This window comes from Suricata suricatta, chromosome 1, assembly GCF_006229205.1.
Source record: "Suricata suricatta isolate VVHF042 chromosome 1, meerkat_22Aug2017_6uvM2_HiC, whole genome shotgun sequence".
NCBI classification, from domain to species: Eukaryota; Metazoa; Chordata; class Mammalia; order Carnivora; family Herpestidae; genus Suricata; species Suricata suricatta.
The window spans coordinates 156653521-156679668 of NC_043700.1; the positions used below are offsets into that span (position 1 = coordinate 156653521).

The following is a 26148-nucleotide window of genomic DNA, read 5'->3' on the forward strand; positions in this document are numbered from 1 at the left end:
TTTTAGTATAGAGTTAGTTTTTATGTTAACCAAATGCTTTGAAAATTGACAATATATGAGTAAAAAGAGATTCTGCTAACCACACACAAAAATAATCAGGAACTCATTCCAAAGTTTAATTTCAGTGTTCAGGGTTTCCTCACCCCCCACAATTCATCAAGCTGATATTAAAAGTTGCTCCATTCCTCTTTGAAAACTGATCATTTTAACTGTTCCCTCCCCCACTGAACTCTACCAACCAGATAGAGCCTGTGAGGCCTGGATCTCAGGCTGTGTAAGGCATTTGGGGCCTTGCAAAACATACATTGTGACAGGAAACATTTTTCAAGGCAGTACTAAGGGTGTACTACACATTTTTCAAGGTTGTAATAAGACCCCCTTCCTCCACTGGTCATCTGACATGTATTTCTTACAATGTGAGTCAGAGTCTGTGTCACCTCAACCTTAAATATAGTTGGCAGGGGGGTAGGTAGGCTCTGAGCCTACTAGGAGACATGCTATGTGACATTGAGGCTGGCTCTCTTGAGACTCCTTACTGGGACCCAGCCATTGTGCTGTAAGAAAGCCCATGCCACATGGAGAGACCACAGGTAGGGTATTTTGGCTGACAGGCCCGTGATCAACTGCCAGAAATGTGAGGACACCTTCAAGGTGACTCCAGTCCCAGCCACTCCGACTGAAACCACCAGAGAGACACTGAGTAAGAGCTGCCTCGCTGAGTCCCGACAACCTCCGAAGCGCTGAAAGGGACTGTTTGGGGTGATTTGTTATGCACGAGATAAGTGCTTTTTAAAAAGTCAGAATACTCGAGTTCAAATACTGACTCTACCTTTTGCAAGTGGGATAATGTCAGCCAAGATCTTTAATTTCTCTAATTCTGTTGGTTCATCTCACAGATGTTTAATCTGGAATACTGTGAGTGCTCAGTAAATATGATTTCCTACTTTCCTCCCACTCTTCAACCTTCCCTCCTTCCTTTCCTTTCTTCCTTCCTTCCATCCATCTTTTCCCTCCTTTGCTTGCTAGAACTCTTTTCCTTCTTTTCCTTCCTATGTAAATTCAACTGAGTGCAGCTGCTTTTGTGGGAGGCCATTTCAAACTGGAATATGTTAGTGCCAGGTGTCGATTTAATTGAACCTTTACTTAGAATGCAAGCAGACAGAATTCAGGATGCATTTTTTTTCCAGTGAAAACTGCTGAATCACTGGTTCCAAAATCAGCATAAAATATCCCAGACCTTCCACAGACAGCATGTGTGATGCTATCAAGTGTCTTGGGGGAATGGGGTAAACACATTTTTAAAAAAGGAATGTTTCCATCAGTTCACAGTGAACGTTATCTGAATTCAGTTCAGGCGAAGAATATCTTTAAAAGCTAGATAAAGGAAACGAAGGCGTGAGCAACATGTTATTTGTAGGAATGACATACATTATCTCCTTGGCAACTGCAGGGTGGCATGCAATTTGGCAATCTATGTTGTGTCATCTCAGATGCCTGGAAGTCACTGTTTCCTATGGAAACAAAGGAAAGAACAACATGAGAAAGAAGTTCTGATTTTAGTATGCTGGAAAATTACTTTAAAACCAAGGGACCCGCAGGTTTCCATAGCATAACAAAAACTCAAAATGGCATTAGCTTTTTACTTATTAATTTCATAATGCTTTAGAATGTGGATTAGATCCAAATTTTTTTGGTCCTGCTGAGCTTTATATTCATGCTTTATGGTCAAATGATGATTCAAGACATTTGAGTGGAACTTTCAATACACTGGTGTTTGTTAAGTCTTAGACATCAGGATCTCAGTTTATGCACGTTTGTTTGTCTGTTCATTCAGCCAGTAGTTGTTGAGTGTTAATCTGTGCCAGAAATTGTGCTAGGCATTGAGTCTGTCTACACTCCTTACTTTATGTCTTATAATCATCCTGGCATATTCATGGGATGTGTATCATTTCTTTATTTGAAGTGAATCAGTAATTACATACATTCCTTTGACCCTGGCCTGGAAAGTCCGTTACATTGGGAGTTAGGAGATAGCAGATGTGACCCTCAGGGCCACACAATACTTGATGGGGCACAGAACAATCCTTATCATGGCTTCTCTTTGGTCAGTGATTTCAATGAACTTTTTAAAGGTATAGTGTCAGCTTGTTCTCATCAACAGCCTCCAAACGAATGGCTCCAAAATATTTATCATAGTGACTGGTGCTCAATATTTCATTTGGTAGGCAATCTGATGAAACTGAATGTTTTAAATGAAGGAAACTCAGATTGCAACATAGCTGGCTCAAGTCTAATAGTTTCCACTATGGGAAATTCAAAGAAGTATCAACATTATAAAATACGGTAAAGGCAGCCTGAATGGCGGCAGTGGGACCATTTGATCACAGCAGAAGAATGATATGGCTGGTAATGTGAAATTCAAGTATGACATCAGTGTTACCAGGATCACAGGTGGAGTACTGGGAGTTCTTTCACAATGGTGTGGCAGGCAAGGACTTGAGATTTACTGTGGAGCAGGAAGTTGAGTTCAAGAGTCGTTTCTTTCCAAGGATGATCTTGCCTCCTATTGATCAGTTTTGTGTCTCCAAAGCATTGCCTTTACTGCATATTCTACATCTACTTCTAACCTCACCACAGCATAAGGTGGGACATTTATCCACATTTCTGAGGTGTATTAAAGAATGGATGTGAGTCAGACTGCTAATGTCCATCAAAGAGTCTCACAAAAGAACCTTATATAGGCTGACCTTCCAGATAGTGATTTCAAGTGCTCTTCTGGTTTGGAGGAGTAGAAGCCATATGCTTGATTTTTTCATTTCAATATTAAAATTAATGACCATATTTCACTTCTGGATTTTTCCCCCATAGGGTTTTATTTTAGTGTGTCCTCTCTAAGAGCAATATTTCAGCTTAGAATTTTCTTGGGTTTGTGGATATATTCATGGAAGATTTAAATAGCATTGCAGCTGTACAGAAAAGCTGTTCTAGTGTGTGCTTTGAAAATCAGCTTTTCAATAACTGATAGCTTTAGAACTATGATTGAGAGGAAAAATCCAGTCCTTGTTAAACAAGCTATTTCAGCTGCTGGCTACATGTTTCATGTGGTTTCAAGGAGAGACTCCCATTTCCCACTGCTTTGCTCCTATAGAGGCAAGTTGGTGCTCAAGTGCCTCATACTTTTCTGGTGTAATAGCAGAGGGCAAACGGAAGGCAGACGTTGATCTAAGAGGTGATGACCTTCTACTCAGTAGCAATCATTCAGTCATACTTTTAAACAAGCAGATGTCTGAAATACGAGAGGAAAGGTGTTTAATTCCAGTTATCTGTTAATATTCCAGGATTGACTCATTAAGCAGTTCATTAACTACTGTAGTAGCCCAGGAAGTATCATCTGGATAGAATAAATGACTGTCATCTGGTTTTCAAGTGGATTTAAATGCTCTGCTTTTGGCTATATAGCTTTGCCAACTACTTATCTCCTGAGACACATTGTGTGAGACTCATTTTTGCTGTTCTGAGCATACAGGAGGGAATGATTTTGTTGTTGATTTATTTCAATACCATTTGCTCATCTTTTATTTATTCTTCATTTGACTTACTTTTATTGAATATCTCTTAGTGCTTGGTACTGTGCTAGTGAGCGGGGAAATGAATACCTAAGAGCCTTGCAGCCCTAAGGAACCCATATTTGGGAAGAGCATTCACACAGTATGCTACATGCTAGGCTGGGAAAAGTGATAAAATGCTGTGTAAAGATACAGCAATTCAGATTAGCAGGTCTGCGGTGGAGTATTTTGATGATGGTGGTGGGTGGGTCACATTAAATTTCTCAGAGAAACCAATAGCTGAGTACTGCCTTTGAAAGCATAAAAGGGAGGCAAAGAAGATGGGGGAGAGAAGGTAGTGAAGAGTATGTGCAAAGATCCAGAAGCAAGACAATAAAGCTGATACTTGTAGAACTAAATGGTGGCATCCTGCTAGGTTCTAGGTGTTTTAATTTGGTTTCCCCCAAAGCAGAGCTCTGCTGCAAAGATTTATATCCACGCACTTTATTTTTGAGGTGATACCAAGAAGCACTGTGAGGAAAGTAAGATGGAAAGGATGATAATGCATAAAGTATGATTAATGAGCAGAGTTACCACTGTGTACTCATCATTCTAGAGATCCTCTCAGAGTATGTGAGGAACACACTTCAGAATTGTTCTACCGGTTGACAAAGAAGTCAGGATACTTATTTACCAAGTCTTGGTTCTTGTTAACTAGGGTCACTCAAAGGATGTTAACTTTCTTGAACTTCTGGTCTAGCCCTCTGGACTAGCTACATCAAGCTTCTGTAGACAGAGTGCCCCTTAGAGAAAGGCAGCAAGTCATTATCTTGTCTGGAATGATACTCTGGATAGACCAAATAAATACAGACCAGTCACCAATAGCGTATGCTACGCTAGGGTACCCAGAGTAGCTAAGCGGAAGATTTGAGAATAATAGGGAGATGAGAATGACCGGGAGGCAGGGCCCAGATCATATAGAGTGCTATGCTGCCATGTAAGTATTTTAATTTTTTTTTTTCCTGAAAACAGTAGAGTGCCAACTGAAAGAACATAAGCATGGAAGTAATGTGATCAGATTTATAGTGCATAAATATTCTTTTACTGGGGAGTAGAGAGAGGGAAGATTGATAAGCATGTTGGGCCCGAGAATGTTAATAGCCTGGGCAGTAGCCAAGTGAGAAATGTTGATTTACTTTATAAAGGCTGTGAAGGAAACTAGAGAGATTGGAAAAATATTGATGATATTGGATGCAAAGAAATAAGAATAGTAGATGTTTGTGGCTTGTATAGCTAGCTGGACAGTGTACCATTCTTTAAGATCTAGAAGACAGCATGAGGGATGTATTTGTTAGGATAAATACATTGGATTCATTGGATATGAACAAATTGCTATATAGATTAGACTTTGGTCAAAATTGTAGGTTCATAAGTGCAAGAATTTGGGGCCTTTCCTCCACTTTTGTATCACCAGAGCTCAGAACTGTGCCTGACATATAAATAACAGTGTCTGCCATATACATAATTCACATATGAATAAGTGAGTGGATATATGAATGACTAAGTTAAAATTTTGGTATGCTTTTAGTATAGCTGATTGATAGCCACCTAGATATATGGGAGAAAACTTTGGGATGTAGACGTCGATTTTATAATATTGATATAAAGATGGTAATCCAAGCCACTGGACAGGTTTAGTTACCCAAAGATTGAGAAAACTAAGATGTCTGGGAGTGGAACTGTATGGAAATACCGCATTTCAGAATTAAGCAGGAGAGACTGGATACTGAGAAAGGAAAAGGGAACATGACTAGATTATGGAGTTTACAGGAAAAATTTAAAGAAGGTAGAAGTGAGCAACAGTTTTAGATGCTGCTGAGACAGTAGGTAAGACGTGTACTTTAAACAGTGCCACAGTCTCAGGGAAAGAAAGGAGGGGATATAAAATAACAATGGGTTGAAGAGTAAATGACAAGTGGAGAAACAGGAATAGTAAATGTAGATAATTTCCCCCAAACTGGCAGTGGTAAAAGGAACAATAGCAGGGGTCAAAAGCTTGAGGAATTGTGTATGCTGATAGTGTTTACTTCTTTATAATGTGAGAGAAATTTTAGTATGTTGTATGTTGAGAAAGTGCAAATATTTTTTAAATTGCTAATATAATTACATAGAACAAAATCACAGGATTCCTGATTTTATGTGTCTCTTCAAGCAGCCATCAACCCAGAAGGAAACCTTTTAAAACAGGAGCCTTTAATTATCTCTTCCTGCAATTGGCAGATCTGGGCAAGTTGGGTTTTTGCCAATTCTTAGCGCTGCTCCAAGGAATGGAGCTGATTGTCTCCATCTGGAAATAGGAAATACAATGAATTTTGAACAAAGCACAAAATGTAGTGTTCCCATATATTTTTAACACTTTCTGAGGTGTTTAGTTACAACATTCATTAAATCTTTAGTTCTATTGAAAATATACTGAAGATAGAAATAATGGAAACTTCTGTTGTAATAATTTTCCCTCATAGGGACTATCCCCATTTCAGTCTTAGAATATGAAATGATAAAAGTATAATATTGATACTTAACAATTACTGATTGCTTACTATGTTCTAGATAGTGTATCAAGGGCTTTACAGTACTATGCACCAGTAATTCTACTAATTGTTATTATCCTCATTTTCCTCAGGAGAAATCTAAAGCCCAGAGAAACTAAATAGCTCTTCCAAGGTCACATAACCAGTATTTGGCAGACTCTAAAACTTGAATCTACCTGATTTAGAGCCTATGGTTCTGACTTTGGTTTTTAACAGCTAACATCCGGCCGATAAGAATGATAATGGATATAGATATTTAGTAGCTTTTGGTTTTAAGATTCATTTTACAGATGTTTGTGGAGGGCACATTCTTCTTGCTGCCTACCAGGTCGTGTAGTTTCTGGCCTGCTTGGCTGTAGTGGTTATCTTGGTGGCATACATTAATGTGCTGATGAGCCATTTACCATAAATTGCAACTCAGCTACTGATTCAATTCATGCTAAATTTGCAATCTGCCTTTACTGAAGTGCAAAATTGTCTTTCTTGTCATAAAGTGGTAGAACATGCAAAATAGTCTAATACCTTATTTTCTAGCTCAAGTAAGATTATCTGAGCTTCACAAAAGTTTCGATGTTCACTTTGGATGAACAGCTGTTTCAGCATGAGAGCCTTGGTCAATGTTGAATGGTTTTGCTAATGCCCTGTTGGAAACCATACATGGCACTTACTCTTTAGGACAAGCCAGATTATTTCTGGAGAATATCTGAATGGCTTCAGCTATTTGGGGGGAAATTGTCATCTGTTTGACAACGTAAGAGCTACCAACTAGGGGCATTCTGGAATATCAATTTGTTCTGACCTAATGTGCTGTTTTACTGTAGATGGACTAGATTTGTAATGATTTGTGTTAAAAGGATAACTCAACATCTGCTTTATGACCCATTGGCTGTGTGTCCAATTGTAAAGACTAGAGAAAGGGATTGATTTTGAAAATATAAGAGCATACACAATAGGTGACTTAATGAGTCCTTTACTAATACATACACATATGTATACACATTAGCTTTATGCATAATTTGGCACATGCATTGCTGAACTTCATTAACTTTAATTACTTGTAAATAATTATGTGTTTGAAAAAATCATTCTCAAATCAGGAACTAGAGCTACTGCTTATGTTCATACCTTCTCTGGGTTACAATTAAAGTTACAATTGCAATGTCTTATATGCTAGAGGGAAAAATGTTTCAATTTTACCATATCATATATTCAAGCAGTATATTTTTAAATGTCTTTTCAAAGTGCTATATTCCAACTTAAGAGAAAGTGTGTCAAAGAAGGTTGGGGCCCAGCTTCTCTCTTGCAGAAGATCATCATAGAGAAGATGCAGATTTTGAGTGTTGATTCATTTTTAAAACAGTTCATTTTAAAACAGGTCAAAATATACAGGGGCATCTGGGTGGCTCAGTCAGTTAAGTGTCTGACTTCTTCGGCTCAGGTCATGATCTCACCACTCATGAGTTTGAGCCCTATGTTGGACTCTGTGCTGATAGCTCAGAGCCAGGAGCCTGCTTTGGATTCTGTGTCTCCCTCTCTCTCTTCCCCTCCCCACTCATACTCTGTCTGTCTGTCTGTTTGTCTCTCTCTCTCTCAGAAATAAACATTAAGAAAAATCAAAATGTAGAGATACAAAGTAATATCTACAATCATGAAGCACCAAAGGAGTAGGAAGAATATAAGGAAGAATGGGAGAGACAGTAATCTGTAAAAACTCTAAGACAGTAATCTGTAAAAACAATTTTCACGTAAACTGGAAAGGCAGGACTAATCAGAGAGAGATTCTTTTTTGTGATTCAAAACATAGTACAGTGTTTACTTTATGATGGAAACCAAATAAATGTAAATAAAATCAATTCTCAAAAACCAAGTCATTTATAATGGTTTGGGTTGTTGTGTACATATTTCAGGTAAATTGTTTTCTGTTTTCCTTCAGTCCCATTAACATATGCATTTGCTATTGTCCAGAAGTGGTTAAAAGGGTGGGTGGGTTTGGGATTCACATCATGACTCTACCCCATTTTATTTTATTTATTTATTTATTTATTTATTTTTTTTTTACATTTATTTATTTTTAAGAGAGAGAGACAGCACAAGGGGGGGAGGGGCAGAGAGAGTTAAAGACACAGAATCTGAAGCAGGCTCTAGGCTCTGAGCTGTCAGCACAGAGCCCAACGTGGGGCTCGAACTCACAAACAGTGAGATCATAACCTGAGCCGAAGTCGGACACTTAACCAGCTGTGCCACCCAGGCGCCCCTCTACCTTATTTTAATTGTCTGACCTTAGGTGAAGTACTTAACTTTCCTAGTCTTTAATGTCCTCATTGGGGAAAATGAGAATATTAATACTATCTCACAGGTGGTTGCAGGAAATATGTGAGGTTATTTGTGGAAAACATTTAATGTAGTGCTTGGTCCTTAGTAAGCACTCAATACATTGTAGAGATGTTGGTGGAGATTCATGGTTTCTGTGTGGCAAATGCTAGTATCAAACATTAATTATGTTAGATTAGCCCTGAATGTAAAGCATTGACTTAATTGACCATTTCAAAACAATATAAAAATAAGAAAAGAACAAGAAGGTTTTAGAACATCCTCAAAAGATCTCACATTTTAACAGACTAGGAAGTTTCTTAGCCTTCCTTATCTTTATGCTACTGAGAAAAGTCTTCAGAATTTGTCCCAGCTGCCATAAGGTACTTCCTTTCCCCTTCCTTCTTTACCTGATTAATCCTCACTGATTCCTGAAGTTTCAGTTTACATGTCACTTTCTAAAAGACACTTTCTCAGCAGTCAGGCTAGGTAATGTACTCCCTAATATCTTTAATTTTCCTTGATAGCCCTCACTGATTATTATAATTTTTTATTCCTGAGAGAAGTTGCCAGGACTGTATTTTTTTTTCACCTCTGTACTCCCAGTGCTCAGCAAAATAACTGGAAAAATTGGACACACAATACACTCAATACATATGTGTTAGACAAATTAATACTAGGCAAATCAATGCCTTTAATAAGTCTTTTATTGCTTATGTGCTTAATTGTGGATCTTCTATACCCACTTCCAACAAGAGATGAAGCATGGCACTTGAGCTCTTTTTCCTAAAAATAAATCTATTGGAGCTATTATAAATGTTTAGATTTAATAGGCAAACATTGTCTAATATTGCAAAATAACTCAGCCTGTTTTAGGTAAGGTTTTTGGCTCATCAAAGGCTTTCTTACACTGCAGAGCTATGATTTTACAAAGGGATGTGACTGATAATGCTTGAGCTTTGAAATGTTTCCTTCCAGTGAAACTATCCTGAAAATCTGGTCTTGATAAATCACTGCTTTTTGGGCAGTTCTCCTGTTGCCTTTGCTAATGCAGATAAAATTGTGACTCAAACTACTTGGGATATCAGCCTCATGGAGGGTTGGCATGAACCTGAATCCATCTGGGTGGCTATTTCTCAAAGGACAATTTTGTTATGATCAAATCATAATAAATCTATATTTTTTTTAAAAAAGCATTGTCTGAATGATTTCAAAGATCACATGTAATTTTCTGAACATTTTGAAACTCAAGCAGATCATTTCCACAGAATGATGAGCATGCTTTAAAAAATAAATTGATTTGGCCACCCAAGTTAGGGACTTAAAACTGTAGTAACATTTCTTTTGCAATGTTTCATTGGATATCTGTGTTTATTAACTCTACTTTTAAGGCTAAAAACATCTGGAAATATAGAAAAGAAAGGTTATAAGTTATGTTACTGATGGCACTTTTTCAATATTTAAACAAATAATTACTCTGAAATCCACAACAGTGGTGGAAGGGTGGTCAGGGTCATAGATTCAAGTTATAATATGGAAAGAGACAAAAATATCTAGGAAGAAGTATTGGGTGGCTAAGAAGGATCGGGAGCTGAGGCGCCTGGGTGACTCAGTCAGTTAAGCGTCTGACTTCATCTCAGGTCATGATCTTGCGTGGGTTCAAGGCCCGCATTGGGCTCTGTGCTGGAGCCTGGATTCTGTGTCTCCCTCTCTCTCTGCCCTTCCCCTGCTTGCACTCTGTCTTTCTCTCACTCAAAAACAAACAAATAAATGAAAATATTTAAGAAGGATGTGGCGCTAAGTCCCAACTAGAAGGTTAAAAACCTCACTTAACTACCAAATTCCTCAGATGTGAGTGAAGATGTGAAGGAAGAGAAGCTGGAGGAATCATATGTGTAGGCAATTAGGACAGTTTGGGAAGAGAATGTAGATGCCCCCTGGTAGATACGTCAGTATTTTTAATTCATCAAGAAAAATTAAGACTATTACAAAGAAATCAATGCTTCATTCCTGTCAAAGGCATCTCAATTTCTTTGCATGTCTTGTATCTTTACTCTGTTCAAAATTTAGGGTTATCAGAAAGTTATATTCAGCATAGAAGAGAGAAGAGAACAGAGTAGAAACAAAGAAAGTATCTGAAAGGAGAGAGCTGCAAGTTTGTTTAGTCTTGTTTCTTCCTTTCTTATGAGAAGGTTAGTTCATATTCACTATTTAAAAAAAATCTTAAAATGAATGTGCCTCAAATTAAATTTTGTCGAAGCTAGATAATTGTTTTAGCCTGCTCAGGCCACCATAACAAAAACATAGCTTGGATGGCTTACACAACAGAAAGGTGTTTTCTTACAGTTCTAAAGGCTAGAAAACCCAAGATCCAGATTTCGGCAGGTTTGGTTTCTGGTGAGAGCTCTCTTTCTGGCTTGTAGAGGACTGCCTTCTTGTCGTACCCTCTTCTGACACAGGGAAAGAGCTCTCCAGTGCTCTTCTTCTGTGACCATACCAGTTTTATCAGATCAGGGCTCTATCCTTATGACCCGAGACAGCCTTCGTCACTTTGTTAAAGATTCAGTCTCCAGGGGCGCCTGGGTGGCTCAGTCGGTTAAGCGACCACCTTCGGCTCAGGTCATGATCTCACAGTTTGTGGGTTCCAGCCCCACGTCGGGCTCCGTGCTGACAGCTCAGAGCCTGGAGCCTGCTTCGGATTCTGTGTCTCCCTCTCTCGCTGACCCTCCCCCACTCACTCTGTCTCTCTAAAAAAAAAAAAAAATTAAAAAAAGAAGATCCAGTCTCTAATACAGTCACACAGTGGGTGGTTAGGACTTCAACATATGAATTTTGAGGGGACATGGTTCAGTCTACAGTAATGATTATAACCTCTTAATAGTTTGATTATTTTATTCTATTATCCCAAATCTAGTGCCTTCACTGCCCCATTTCTTGCATCCAATTTAAATGTGGAAGAAAGTCCTTTTGACTTCTGTAATTAAAATAAGAGATAAAAGAGAGTGATACTATAACGCCTGACCAATATATTCACAGACACAATGCTTTTTAATATTCCATTATACTTAGAAAGTGGGCCAGCCAAAGAGGTTGCCAGAGTTCTAATTTTGAGCCAATGTTCTGTGTATGTCTTTTTATGGGTGTGATAGGAATATCCTCCTCTAGGTTGGAATACAATGGATCCTGTAGTCTTTGCTGTTTCCCTACTAGTTTCTAGTAGACCCCACTAATACTTGGAAAGTTCCAAAAAGAGACCAGTGATCCGATATAATAGATGAAATACTTTTATAGAACCCACATCACTTTTGGACACTGAAATAGTTGTGGCTATAGTTTTTCCTACAGAGAGCATGATGCTTGATTGTAGTAGCTAATTTAAAGCATGTCAGCTATGTGCCATGTGCAAAAGAACCACTCAGCAAAAGTTCACCATTGTTTCTGTTCTAATTATTGCCATTTACTTCCTAGAAGAGCTTTCTATATTTGTCTTACATCATACATTATGAAATTTACTATAGTGTTAAAATTCCACATTTACTGTGTCCAATATGTATTTTAACTTTGTACTGTATTTTTTATTTCCTCACATTTATTTCTCATTTCAGCCAGCAGCATGCTTTTCATCACTGACTTTCTCCTACACCACAGACTGCCCTTTGCTCTAGTGTTCCCCCACCTTTCTAGTAATTAGAAATGGTGGTCATATTTTTATAGAAATACAGATAATATCTTCTAAAAGTTTATTTACTGTGGTGATTTATTTATGAGTGATATCCCTTCTTGTGTGGACCAGAATCTCATTATCTGCCTTCTGCTGGACTATTTCTATGTAATGTTCATTTGATGCCTACTAGGCGCTGGACATTGTAAGTGCCTTACAGGTATTATTTTACTTGTTATTATAAGGAAGGTACCATTCTTACTCCCGTTTTGGCAAAGATCTTGAGGTTTCAAGAGGTTAAATAATTTGCCAGATATCTCACCAGTAGCAAATGGCAAATTCAGTGCTTGTGTCCAGGTCTGTTTCCCAATTTCTGATCTCGATGATTGGCAATAACATAACTAATGGATAAGACTCCCTGCAAATATGATCTGAGACTGAATTTTTAACTAGCTCCCCGATTATTCTTAAAAACATTTAGAATGACTATAATGCTGCTTCTCGCTAATGAGCAAGAAAAGACTCATTCAGGCTAGTGTTTGCATTTGGATAAAATGAGTGGAGTGTCCTTTACCCTCTACCCTCTCCAGGGTGAGGTTGGGAACATTGGTGGATGCATCTCCTGGAGCAATTCTAGAAGCATTTTGGTCAAGTTCACTTGATCAAGCTGAGAACTTCGGCTCTGACAAGTGAAATCTCCAGCAAAGAGATTTCCTCTGCTAGAGCGATATATTTAGTAGACAAATCTTGACAAATAGGAAGAAGCACTAGGGATCACTATGGAATAAAACTAGCCACCACATTGCATGTCTTCAAGAAATCCTAATATTTTGTACTTTCAACTTCTAAACATATAAAGACAAAATGAATGAATCCTTTAAGTTCTTGTTCTCTGGTAATTTCAAATTGAAGACATAATTTTTTTTTATCCTAGTGCCTGATATTGAAAGTAGTCTTTCCATAACATATGGAAATACAAACATTGAATTAAATGCTAACATTGGGAGAAAATGAAATACAATAAATAGCGTACTCAGCATTTTCATTTCTACGTTTTGCTGTTCAATGTCTGATGGAGTCCCCTGGTAACTATTTATGAAATATTTAGCATGTTTGGAGGGGATGCTTTTCATTTCTACACAGTAGCATTTTCTAAAAACACTAATGATAGTCCTTAGCAAATCATTACCTTGGAGCTTAGTTTCAGCTGCTCTACCGTACTTGTTTATTTCCCTATTAAATAAGATACGTAGCTCACCCCTGCAGCCCTGTCAGAATGGCCTGGAATAACTGTCTTTACATTATTGGATTTTTTAAAATATTTGACTCATTGATATTCTGGAAGATAAACCTGTTCATTACTAGCCTTGTTTGTTTTTAATTTAGAAGGGTTAAATTACATTTTATTAAACTTCATCAGCTTCTGAAGCGAGCAATATGAGATGTAGTATGTGTTCTGCAAAGCTCGCCTTAGCCGCTTTATCTCATTGCTGCTAGAGTAATAAATTGAGATGAATTTTCTTTTTGCAGTTGATAATCCTTCTCTAGAAATCGTGTCAGATCACAGTCGTGATTGAGGAATGGCTTGGATTTGCTCCTGTTTGCCTGTTGCTGCTTGAATCTGTTGGTGACGTTTGAGTCTGCCACCTCGCATCTCTATCCTACCAGTTTCCTTGCTTTGGGCTATTGTGACTAATCATAAAATGATTTCAAGCTAAATCATTTTTTTTAAGATTCAGACGAAGCTTAGGTGCTTTTCTTGTTTGTAACCACTGTGTGTCTGCTGAATACTGAATACTGATGATGGCACTCAAGTCTCAACATTACATCACTCTGACACATTAGTTGTTCCAAAGTTCGAAGACTGTGTGAATAGTATTCCTGGTGAACCCGGTGCCAGGTAGGTCAGCTGACTTCTCACTCTTTCTGTGGTTTGTCATCATGGAAAATGACAACTACTTTTTACATAGTAGACCATGAGAACCAGTAAAAAATGACTTTGAGTATCGTTTGGGTGCTTGGCAGAAAGCGAAGATTTAAGCCCCAAATCAGTCTAATTCTAGTTTCCCATGTGTGCGTTCTGATATATGAGTATCGAGACTCCTCAGGCACTCTTAGTCAGACTTAGGGTTGCATCAGGGTAACATGCACCTTAGGTAGTTCCAGCAGTATTTCAGAAATCTGCCCCGTAAACAAAGGAATGATAATCTACAGGTCAGAACATTTTTGATACTTTTTCTTCAATTATTTTAAATTTGAAAAAGAATCTTGATTCTGTAATATATCCATTTTGATAAAATGTATTAAAAAATGAAGTAGGTGCCTGCTGTGTGCATTTGCCTACAGTGATTAGTATAATAAGATAGTCTTTATACTCTAAAAGCTCACTAATACTTTTAAACCAAGAGTAAAATGATTGGATCTTTGTTTTGGAGTAGTAATTCTAGTGGCAGACTTCTTACTGCTCCCTCAGTTTTCATAGTCTCTTGCTTCTTTTTTTTCTATATTTTTGAAATTTAAATTCAAGTTAGTTAATATACAGTGTCATTTTGGCTTCAGGAGTAGAACCCAGTGATTCATCTCTTCATTATGACATCCAGTGCTCATCCTGAAAATTGCCCTCCTTAAAGCCCATCACCCATTTAGCCCATCCCGCCACCCACCTGCCAGCCAGCAGTTTAAGAGTCTCTTATAGTCTGCCTCTCTCTCTTATTCTTATTTTTCCTCCCCTTCCCCTATGTTCATCTGTTTGTTCCACATATGAGTGAAATCATATGATATGACTTCATATGATAACAGTCTCTAACTGGCTTATTTTGCTTGGCATAATACCCTCTAGTTCCATCCAGGTTGTTGCCAATGGCAAGATTTCATTCTTTTTCCTCATCAAGTAGTATTTCATTGTGTGTGTGTGTGTGTGTGTGTGTGTGTGTGTGTGTGTATCACATCTTCTTTATCCATTTATCAGTTGCTGGACTTTTGGGCTATTTCCATAATTTGGCTATTGTTGATAATGCTGCTATAAACATTGGGGTGCATATGCCACTTCAAATCAGCATTTTGTATCTTTTGGATAAATACCTAGACTTGGGTGAGGAATAATACAATACTCTTAGCTTCTCCTGCAACAAGGTGGTTTTGAATGTAGGTGAACAACCAGATTGGTGAGTGGTGGTGTCAGTCAAATGCCTACTTGTGTTTGTGATTCTTTTTTCCAACCACCTCAGACCAATCCTATCTCTCTGGCTCTGGATCAGTTTCTTTTTCCTCCAGGGGTATTCTTCAAGTCTCTGCTCAATTTCTGTGATATTTATAGTGAACGTCATGATAGTAGATGTCGTGAGAATATAATGGTATATGTGGTCCGAATATAATTTTTAAACCATCAGAAATAGAACTCATATAAATATGAAATGGACATCTGTCAAAGTTTTGCCCAACTCATTAATTAATGAGGGAGCCACATAAGTGATAAAATTGGTTTGAAATCTTTTAAAGGATTAAAAGTAGCCGTTTTTAAGAAGAAGAGTATTAGGATAAGTACCAGGTTAGATATAGAAGTGCTTAATATCCTGCAGAGCAACAAAACCATAACCTTCAGTGATATTTTCTACTGGACAGGAATCTACAAGTTAACACGTAACTTCAGAATGTTTGCACTTGAATCCAATATTAAATAGTGAAATCAAACTCAAGTAAATTCCCTCACATGCTTAATAATCCTTGGGTAGATTTAATAAGCAGTGCTCCACTATAATATTGAAAGAATATGCTATACTCCTTTCTTAATCCCAAGACTTGAATAAATCTTTTTTAGAGTTTATTTATTTATTTAATTAGAGAGCCAGGAAAGGGCAGAGAGAGGGAGAGAGAGAGAATCCCAAGCAGGCTCTGCACTGTCAGTGTGGGGCCTGACACAGCACTTGACCCACGAACTGTGAGATCATGACCTACGAACTGTGAGATCATGACCTGAGCTGAAACCAAGAGTCAGATGCTCAACCAACTGAGCCAACAGGCACCCCTAAGTCTTGAATAAATTTTTAACAATGTTATTGACTATCCCAAGTACTTAACTGACTCAGATAGGTGTAGTTTATTAAGTTTTTAATGCCTCCACATTTGTTTATTGAGAGGCTGTACAACATGGTAAAAACATTTCAGTAAGTAACTTACTGTATGACTTCCATCAAGAAACAACCTCTCTGCTCTTACTATCCTCTACTGTAAAATAAGGAACTGGAATATTGGAATTTCTCCCCAGTTTTAAAATACAGTTGATTTTTTTTAAGAATGGGATTATATAGGGCAGAATATCTTGGTCCTTTAGCTAGTGTGTGGAGTTAGGCAACAGGGCCCCCTAATGGCCTTTGATGAATTCTGGGTATGTTGGCCTTCTACTCCCAGAAAGTCTGAGGAGGTTCTCCTCTCTAGAAGTTTGGCAATATTTTATGGGAAGACCCTTGTTTAATTAGTCCAAACATGTCTTCTAGTGGCACAATAATACTGCCTAACAAATAAGTACAAAGTGTCATTGGGATGCATTAACATTATCTTTTGCTCTCAGGCCTGTGAGTTAACTGGGAAGTTCAGTTGATATTGATTAGGCTCGGTTGGGCAGTTCATCCTCTCTTAGCTAGGGCAAATTCACGTGTCTAGTGATCAGCTAGCTGTTGGGGGACCTGGAGTAGCCTCACTGGGGTGACTGGCTCTTCTCCAAAGGATCTTTTCAGCAGTCTAGTTCTAGAGTGTTCTAGTGGTGTTGATGACAGTGTTTTGAGAGAGAGTGGAAGCTAGCAAGACAGAAATGACACACCATCGTTTTTACCACATACTGTTAGCCAGAAATAGTTATAAGGAAGACTGTGGAGGAAATAAACTCCGTATCTTGATGGTGGAGAAGTGGGAAATTCATATCACATGGAGCATGAATATAGAGAAGTAGGAAAAATTGGTGCAATTTTTGCATTTAATCAAAGATACAGACCATGATTCACAGTTGGGATTTCAGAAAGTTCCAGGAAGATACTGATCTAGAGGGAGAGAAGACAGAATCCTATAAATGTTCTTGCACTTTCTTCTGGGGCCCAGCTGAGTCACTTACAGCAAGCTTCATTCTTTCAGGTCTTACTTTTAAAATTCATTCAGCAGGACTAGTGTTGTGTGCGTTTGGTGCTAATTACTCCATACTACTGAGGCACGGTCATTCTTAGTACTCTACCAAACACTCCAAAATAGTGAGATTTTGCAATCTGGCCAGTGGGAACATGCCTTATTCCTGGCTTTGTGTGTTAGGTACTTTTTTGGGGGGTTATTTTTTATGGCCAGGTAGTACTTCACACTTATAAACTGATCTATGCTGGCAAAAGAGTCAATGGGTACTCTCCAATTTTTGGAGTTCTTTCTCTCTCTCTTGTTACTTACTTTTTATTGATTTATCAATTTATCAATTTATTTAGATAGACATCTCTCTTACTTTGTCTTGTGAATCTAGCCATCTTTATTTCCCCAGATTTTCAGCTCCACCTCCTCAGTTTAGGGAATTTTTCAGATTTCTCCTGGATTCTTCTCTCCTATACTAGAGCATGGAAAAAATTTCAAGTTTGTTTCTTCTCTCTCGATGATTATGATCCTATGTTGTCTAAAGGTTGGTGTCTTCAAAAAAAAAACACTTGTTTCACATATTTTGTCTAGTTTTTCTTTTTTTTTTTTGTCATTTATACAGGGGAGTAAATTCAGTAAATTCAGTCCCTTTTACTCCATTTGACCAGAAGTAAAAGTCTCTAATTTTTAAAACTTAGTTTTGGGATTATCATGGGTTTCTCAAGACTTTGGGTAACCTAACTTGTGGTGGAAGAAGGCATTAGGCAAATTAATAGATTATATTTGAAACTATATGTTTCTTTCCTGCTTGTTTAATTGATCCTTTCTTACTCTCTTTCCTTCTCTTCTTAATATATTCAGCATTTTACTACAGTTTGACCTTCATTATATTTTACTTTTTATTATATTTTTTATTGTATCATGTATGTGGGTATGCATCGTGTCAATGACAGTGTTAGCTCTTTAAATGTTGTGAATATACCTTATCCTTCTGTATATATTCTTCACTGTGTGTATGACATTTCAAAATTAATGTTAATTAACTATTATTACTTTATGTGAAAAGGAACTCAAAATCTGAGGATTAATTGACATTTACAATGTGCTTTGTAGAGGAAAAGTGTAAAAGTATAGGGTAATCAATGATATTTTTAGCTTTTTTTAAGTTTACTTGCTTTTGAAAGAGAAACAGACAGCATAGCAGGGGAGGGGCAGAGAAAGAGGAGATTTAGAGAATCCAAGGAGACTCCACACTGTCAGCGCAGAGCCTGATGCAGGGTTCAAATTCATGAAACCTTGGGATCATGACTTGAGCTGAAACTAAGAGCCACACAGGCACCCCTGGTATCTTTAGCTTTTATGTTGATGTCAATTTTGGTTTCAATTTAATCCACCAAAAGTAGGTGCCAAATGTTAGACTACAATTTCTTATGAATTCAACTGCAACGTGCTTAGGAGAATACTCCAGACTGACATGAAGAATACTTTGTAAACCTCTCAGATCCTACTTTGGCTCTACATTTTGTGAGGCTTTTACTCTTTCTCTACTTAGCAAACTTGCAGTCATAATTCACAAATACATAACCTATGGCTTAAACACTTTCAAACTACGTGATGGATCTGGCGTTGAAGAAGGATTCTATTTGTAGAACAAACATTTCTCTGTAAAATGAGCTCTCTGTTAATTGTATGTAATATTATCTGTGGCTTTTCTTGTGTGCTGTCTCCTTCTAATCACCCACCTGTGAGCTCGTCTTCTTTCTCTCTCCCTCATCTCTCCTTCCTCATCTCCTCACTCACTGCCTAGTTCACAAGTTGGTAAGGGGAGAGGGTATGGAAATTAATTACAATATACCCTAACGTAGCTTAGAATAAACATAACTAAGGAGGAAACATTTTTGCAAAAAACTCATGGTATATTCTAAAGACAGACATGACTATTTTGGGAATCACTTGAGCAATTGCTTTCCTTCATTAGCATGGACAATCTAAAGTTGGCTATGCAGTTATTTATCGTGCCTGTCAGACTATAAGGAGAATTAATTTTAAACTTTATTGTGCATCTGAATTCAAATATAGTCTTGTTCTACACATAAAATAATTTGATGGAAAACAGTGAGATCCATTTTGATTTAAATACTCTATTGGTAAATAGTTTGAATTTGGATATCTAGGCAACAATATGGTGATGCTGTTTAAGTGTCTCATATAACATTTTGTTTAAAATTAATATTCCTTTGTATTTTCATTATTGTGGTGAAAAAATAAGATGCATTAGGCTTTCCAGATTTTATAATAATGTGTATGTGACCCTGTAAGATTATGAAAATAAATCCCAGGGATTTGGAAATTTAAACTTTTGGAGTTCCCTTTTTTCAAGGAATGTCATGCACATATATATGGTTATTATTGTTATTCTGTGCACAGGACTAAGTACAGTTCATGCTGTTTATAAAACAAACATATAAAACTCATCAAAGTATATACAACCCATCGCAGAATATCATTTACAATAAAACTGAACAAAGAAGCTGTACAACTATTATCATGAACTTCTTAAATAAAATCAAGCAAAATTCTAGTTTAGAGTTCTAAAAGCCAAATCTTTCTATAGTTTAATTTCTGATCATTTATAAGAATGGACAATATTTTGAAATAGATTTTTGATTTGAGTTTCAAATGTACTCATTTTTTTTTGTTTGTTTCTGGTTTTTTTAGTTAAGTATTTTTAAGTTTTTACACTGAGCTGAATGGCTATAGCTTATCAATAAAAGTTTATTTCCTAGAAACAACTAATTTTAATTATTTGTCCCCTTTAACTTTGTATCACTCTACATAGAATGACATAATCAATGTAATTTTTCATATGCCTTTTCAGAACACAAATGCCAATCTGAATATGAGAAAAAGAACAAACGCGTTGGTTCACTCTGAATCTGATGTTGGCAACAGAACTGAGGCGAGGAACCATTCAAGCAAATCCTCCACAACGATTCCAGGATCTTCTGAAGCCACATCGCAGTCTCACTTAGCTTCCAGTCCAAACCCATTCAGCCATGCGAATGCAGCTGAAACAATCTCTGCTGCAAGAGCACCTCTCTCTGCTCCTCCCTCTACTCCTGGGAGGACTGGCTACGTGCCCCAGCAGGCTTCCGCCAGATCTGCTCCTACCCAGCGTGTGTCTGGATCAAGACTGGAGCGAATTAAGACCACTGTTAATACCACAGGGGCTTCTGGGAAGTTGTCAGCAACTCCTCCTCCTTCTGCCCCACCGCCCTCGGGGTCTGGCACAAGCAAAATTGACAAGTATGCCCGTATTCTCTTCCCAGTAACATTTGGGGCATTTAACATGGTCTATTGGGTTGTTTATTTATCTAAAGACACTATGGAGAAATCAGAAAGTCTAATGTAATTTTGTTGCTAGATAGTTTCCTAAAAGATGATGAACATAATGCAGAATGCCTTTTTACATGTTTTTAAAGATAAACATTGTTCTTTATTAAAATAAAAAGTCTATGTAATTTTTACATTCAAAAAAAATCTAAGCCAGTTACTGGGAGAGTTAATGCATTCCTCAGTGAAGAGAGAGTGAGCTATCTTTCATTTTGGAAAAAAGATTTGAATAGAATCAATTCAGCATTCAAATTAGATGAAATACAGACCATCCTGGAAAGTTGGGACAAGAGAAATAGGGCTATTAGCGATACATGGCTCATATTTATGCACTGGAATTTGAAAATAGACTATGACATTTTTAAATATACACTATGAATACCAACCAACAACCCTAAATTTCCCAGTGGCGCTGCCCTTAATCAGAATTGTTTATTGGATATCATATGCGGTGACCTTTGGAGATTCTTCTAGTATCAGCAAGAAAAGGACTTTCTCTGTTTAATGAAACCTTTTTAAAAAGGGAAAATGGAACAAAACAAATACTGACCAATAGAGTGAAACCTCTGCTGCGTCAAAAAACAAAAATAGAGGCCAGGGAAGATGTGTTCCCTGTCTTATGTTAATCAAACAGGACTTAAAACACTTGACTTGAAAAATCTGTGCTTTGAGCCAAAGTTTAACTCATTGTATGAATTCTTTTTGACAGTAGTTTATTCAGTTATGTATTCTTTCAACATATAGTTATTCAGAGCCTACTGTGTTCCAGGCACTATGCTAGACACTGTCTCTCTAGGAAAGCTCTTTCACCTTAACCTATGATATTACTTGAATAGTAGAACAGTCAATGCATGCTAACGAACCATAAACTAGCAGAGAACATTACATTCTTTAATGGAAGAAATTTATTTAGAGTCTGACAACATATTGAAAACATTTGTTTCTCCTATACTGATAGAGGGTAACACGTTAACACAACCTTAGCAATTGACTTCAAAATATATGAAAATGTGTACAAATGGTTCTCTAAGAAGCACTGCCTATTGGAGAGTAAAAATCTGGGCACTGTATGATCATATAAATTATCTGTCTCAAATTTGATCAGAATAGTAGAATAGAATTTGATCAGAATCACAGAATCATCAGAATTAGGAACTCAATACAAGGCCTTTTAGATGCTTTTCCAAATATAGATCTATTTTGGCTGGTGAAATGCTAATCTTCTGGGAAGTTTTTGTGTCTGTAGTTTTGTATTTCTGGGAAGCTTAGTGTTGGGGGGGCAGTTTTTGTACAGTATCATAACTAAGGTGAGTATTTTAAAATTAAAAGAGTAGCAAAGGAATGGAGTAAAGAAGAAAACACATAGCCAAGGGGTAGGATTCTGCGGACTCTGTTATGCAATTTATCAGGATTTTCATGTACTGACTTTTCTTTTTTCATTAGGTAGGCTTAACAACTTAATTAAATTTCTTACAACTGTCTTATGACACTAAATCTAGGTCTATTTTTTTGTTGTGTTGCTTCCAGATTTCTCTTCTATACTTCTTTCCTCTTGATCTGGGTTGTGTGAATGAATGTATTCTGGATGTTTGGGGGAACATTTTGATTAAAATGGCCACTTTCTAAGCAGAATTTCTTATTTTTTTAGAAAAGAAAATATTAATTAGTTGACAGTAGTCTTTCAATTATTACATTCCCTTGGGATGGTTGTATATGAGAACTGTAAAATGTGCAAATACCAGATATTGTGAGTCATATCTGAGGATTCCTTTTTTTTTTTTTTGCTATCACTCTAGGTACATCCTAGAATCACTAACAATTTTAAGGCTGAAAGATGCTTTAGAATTCATCCAATCCAAGCCCTCATTTATAAATTGATGCCAGTAATATGAGGCCAAATAAAAATTGTATATATGTAAATACTTAATAAAGAGTACTTGTATAAAAAGTTTATCACAGGTTATTTTATGAATGTGAGTAGATTTCTAGCCTTCAGGATAATGCTTGAAATTGTGGTTGGAAGCAATGATTGTTTATTATTCCAATGAAAGGACTTTATTTCTTTAGTGAAGAGTATCCTCTTTTCTTATTCATTGGCCTATTCTTAAGAAGTATCTTATTGGCTTCTTTTTTAAAAAAAGAAAATCTCCCATAAATTTTACAGATTTTAAAGGAATAAAAATCAGTGATATTAGATTTGTAGACAAGGTATCCAGGTAGGCCTATGTTTTTTTTTCTTTGTTTATGAAGAAAACTTTACAACAAGTCAGGTGGCCCAACAAAGAGAAAGGGCAAAATTAACCAAGGATTCCTTTTTTAAAAAAAAATTTTTTTAACGTTTATTTATTTTTGAGAAACAGAGAGAGACAGAACAGGAGTAGCGGAGGGGCAGACAGAAAGGAAGACACAGAATCCAAAGCAGGGTCCAGGCTCTGAGCTGTCAGCACAGACAGAGCCCAATGCAGGGCTCGAACCCATAAACTGTGAGATCATGGCCTGAGCGGAAGTTGGATGCTTAACTGACTGAGCTACCCAGGCACCCCTAACCAAAGATTCTCAATTGTTAATGTGAAGAATAAATTGACCAGAAAGAAAGTGTAATGATTAGTACAAAAAGGGATTATTTCATTTTTATACAATGATAAAAATATATAATAATAATAATAATAATAATAATGCAAATTTTATTTTCCCTAACTGAATTTCATCAAATAAAGTCATGGCTAAATATTTTATTTTGGTCATCATTACTATTTCTCCAATAACTCATAGCTACATTAAACGAAACACTTTTGTGAAGGACCTATTACTTTTCACCATTAGCAAACATTACGAGAGTCATTAGGAAAGCTCAGAGTCTTGGTAATTTGTGAAGAATTCTGGCTGAGGATGGTGACTTTGTAGGTCTCTATATTTTAAAGATGAAATTCAGAATTGTCTTATTCAGAACAGGTATCTATACTCTAGCTTTCAACTCCAAGTTGGCTCCTAACTCCTACATAATTACTTCCAGTTTACTCCAGGCATGACTAGGCATAATAATGTATTTATATGATTAATCTGTAGCTAAAAATGACTTGCATTGTTCATATACAGAGTATTTGAATAGTGTATATTTTCAACCGGACCCCACAAACCTTAAATTAGAGTAGGCAGAAAGTAGAGTCACTCTCTTACCAATGGAAATGAATCATAGAGAAGCCAGTGACAAAGACAAAAGCAAGGTGCTGGAATTAACTTTGAAAGGTCACTCTTCAATCACCACACCTTAGTAGTGACCATGTTTCAAGCAGTAACTATAGCATTTGTTTGTGGCTTAGTTTACCCATGAACTGGCCAATTCTGCCTGATCTAGAGAAAAATCTCCACTCCCCACTCTCCCACTATTCAGTGGTCTTCTCTTCTAGATTTGTGGGAAAAAACCTCCAGTGAAAAAGCCCCAGGTGGAGAAAAGGATAACCTAATTTCAAGTTCTGATTCTACTGTGGTTTTAAATAAGTTACTTAACCTTGCTAGACTTGATTCCTTATTAATAAGAGAATGGGAGGATTAAATAATATCTAAGCTTTCTTTAACTCTAATATTTTCTGTTTTTTCATAGTAGACTAAATACAGGCATATTCTTAGAATAGATACTCCATATCTTAAGAATAGACTTATTCAATACTTTGTGCCACAAACAGATGTTTTGGGGGGAAAAGAACCCGATTTTAGTTTCCCTGCTTAATTAAGTTCATGACTCGAAATAAGCTACAGTTCCCTTACCTTAAAAAAAGAACAAAAACAAAACAAACAAAACCCTCTCCATTTAGATTAGAAATTTTCTTCCCTGTGAAAGATTTTAGTCTTAAAGACTAAAAAATTTGGTTATTTCTATTTTCTGGATTTTTATTCATCTTTGCTAAATGGGTTCCTGCTCCATCTTAGAGACTATGCTGATTTTTAGATATACATAGTAATGAAACTGGTTCCTTTTCTTTTATGTGGCCCCAGTCTGGTAGTGATAATAGATGTGTAGATGAGTGGCTATGGACTATAGTAAGTGCTTCAGTAGTATAGAGGAGGGCTAAGACTAGGGCGATATGGGTTAGCCCTCATCTGAAGCACAAAAAAAAAGTTTATAACATATAAACATACATATGTATAGAAAACAATAAGATGTATAATATTTTGAAAGAGTATTCACAATTCATGCAAAATCTATAATTAACAAAATACCCCAATTTTAAACAATATACGATCAGTATTACTATTTTTTCTTTTGCATCAGGCTTTATTATTGTTCAGCACAGTGCTGATACGGAGGGTAGAAAAGGATGCATGTAATTTTATAAATTAGGTGCTGTTAGGGAAGGCTTCACAGAGATGATATTGAACTGAATTGTGTGGAATAATTTGGAGCTCCAGCCCCTTTGCCTCCTTCTGCAAACAAACAGACAAGAGGACATTTCTTTCCATTGTCTGATGCATGAGGAACCCTTACTACAAGTTGTTCCAGGTAGTAGGAGGAAGACAAGTGAAGGGAAGCGAAAGACGTTGATGTTGGAAAGACCTGCTGGAGCTGGATTAGAGAGTTTTGTATAAATTAAAGAGATTGGATTTGATCCTGGATTAGTGTCAGTCTATTGAAAATCTGGCAGTATAATAAGATGAAAATGAATATGCTATGCTTCTATTTTAGAGAAATCACTTGATTGCTGTATGAGCTATGGAATGAAGGGCCATGAATCTGGCGATAGTACAAGAATTGAGAAGTCTCATTTTTCTTTTTTCTCTCAGTTCATCTTTGCACTTCATTTCTTTTTTTAAATCCAAATGACTTCATTGTCATTTATGAAAAGATACATAATTGTTAAAAATGAAGGCAGGCATCGCAGGAATTTACAATCTCAACATTCCACCACCAAGAAAGTGTTAATATTTCATCAATATCATGCCAGCTACCTCTGTAGAGATATGTATTTATATAGAAGAATAGAGTGAGTAATTAAAAGACAGAATTTCATAAATTTAGGAGTCAAATATTTCATATATGAATGTTGTTAGATAATTTTTTAAAAACCATTAAATTTATGTTATCTAAATTTAAGATTTTAAAAATAGGGTAAAACTGGAGAGATTTTTGTACCTTGGTGTTGAATCAGGCAAGGGATTCTGGAGACTCTATGTCTTTTTATTCCACATTTCAGTCTTTATTTCAGGAAAGTTTATTTTCCTATAGTTTGTCTAAATAATTTTTCTTTCCAAGTGCTATTGTGTTAAATATTTTTTGCCTCTATATTCTTTATAATCATTTTTGTATTTTTAAATTTGTTGTCAACTTTTGTCAACCATAACCCAAGTGAGTTTTCAGTTGTGTTTATTCTGTTTTGTAACCTTTTATGTAATTTTTAACTTCATAATGCTTTTTTTCCCCATTCCTTTGTCTGTGCCATTTCATTTTTTCATTTCTTTCCACTATTTTTACAATCTATTAAAACATTGTATATTTTCTTTGAGCTTTTCATTCTTCTACTAATGAGATTTTGCCTACAACTTATTTGAC

General features: G+C 36.6%; 1 protein-coding gene across 1 annotated transcript in view; it reads left to right on the forward strand.

The window, feature by feature from the left end:
• GABRA4 (gamma-aminobutyric acid type A receptor alpha4 subunit) overlaps positions 1-22092 on the forward strand; it is a 66420-nt gene extending 44328 nt beyond the window's left edge. Inside the window, exon 9 of the mRNA XM_029932067.1 lies at positions 20089-22092. Coding sequence (XP_029787927.1) covers positions 20089-20622 — 534 coding nt within the window. The 3' untranslated portion in view covers positions 20623-22092. The remainder of the gene's footprint in view (positions 1-20088) is intronic.
• Positions 22093-26148: the final 4056 nt, after the last annotated feature.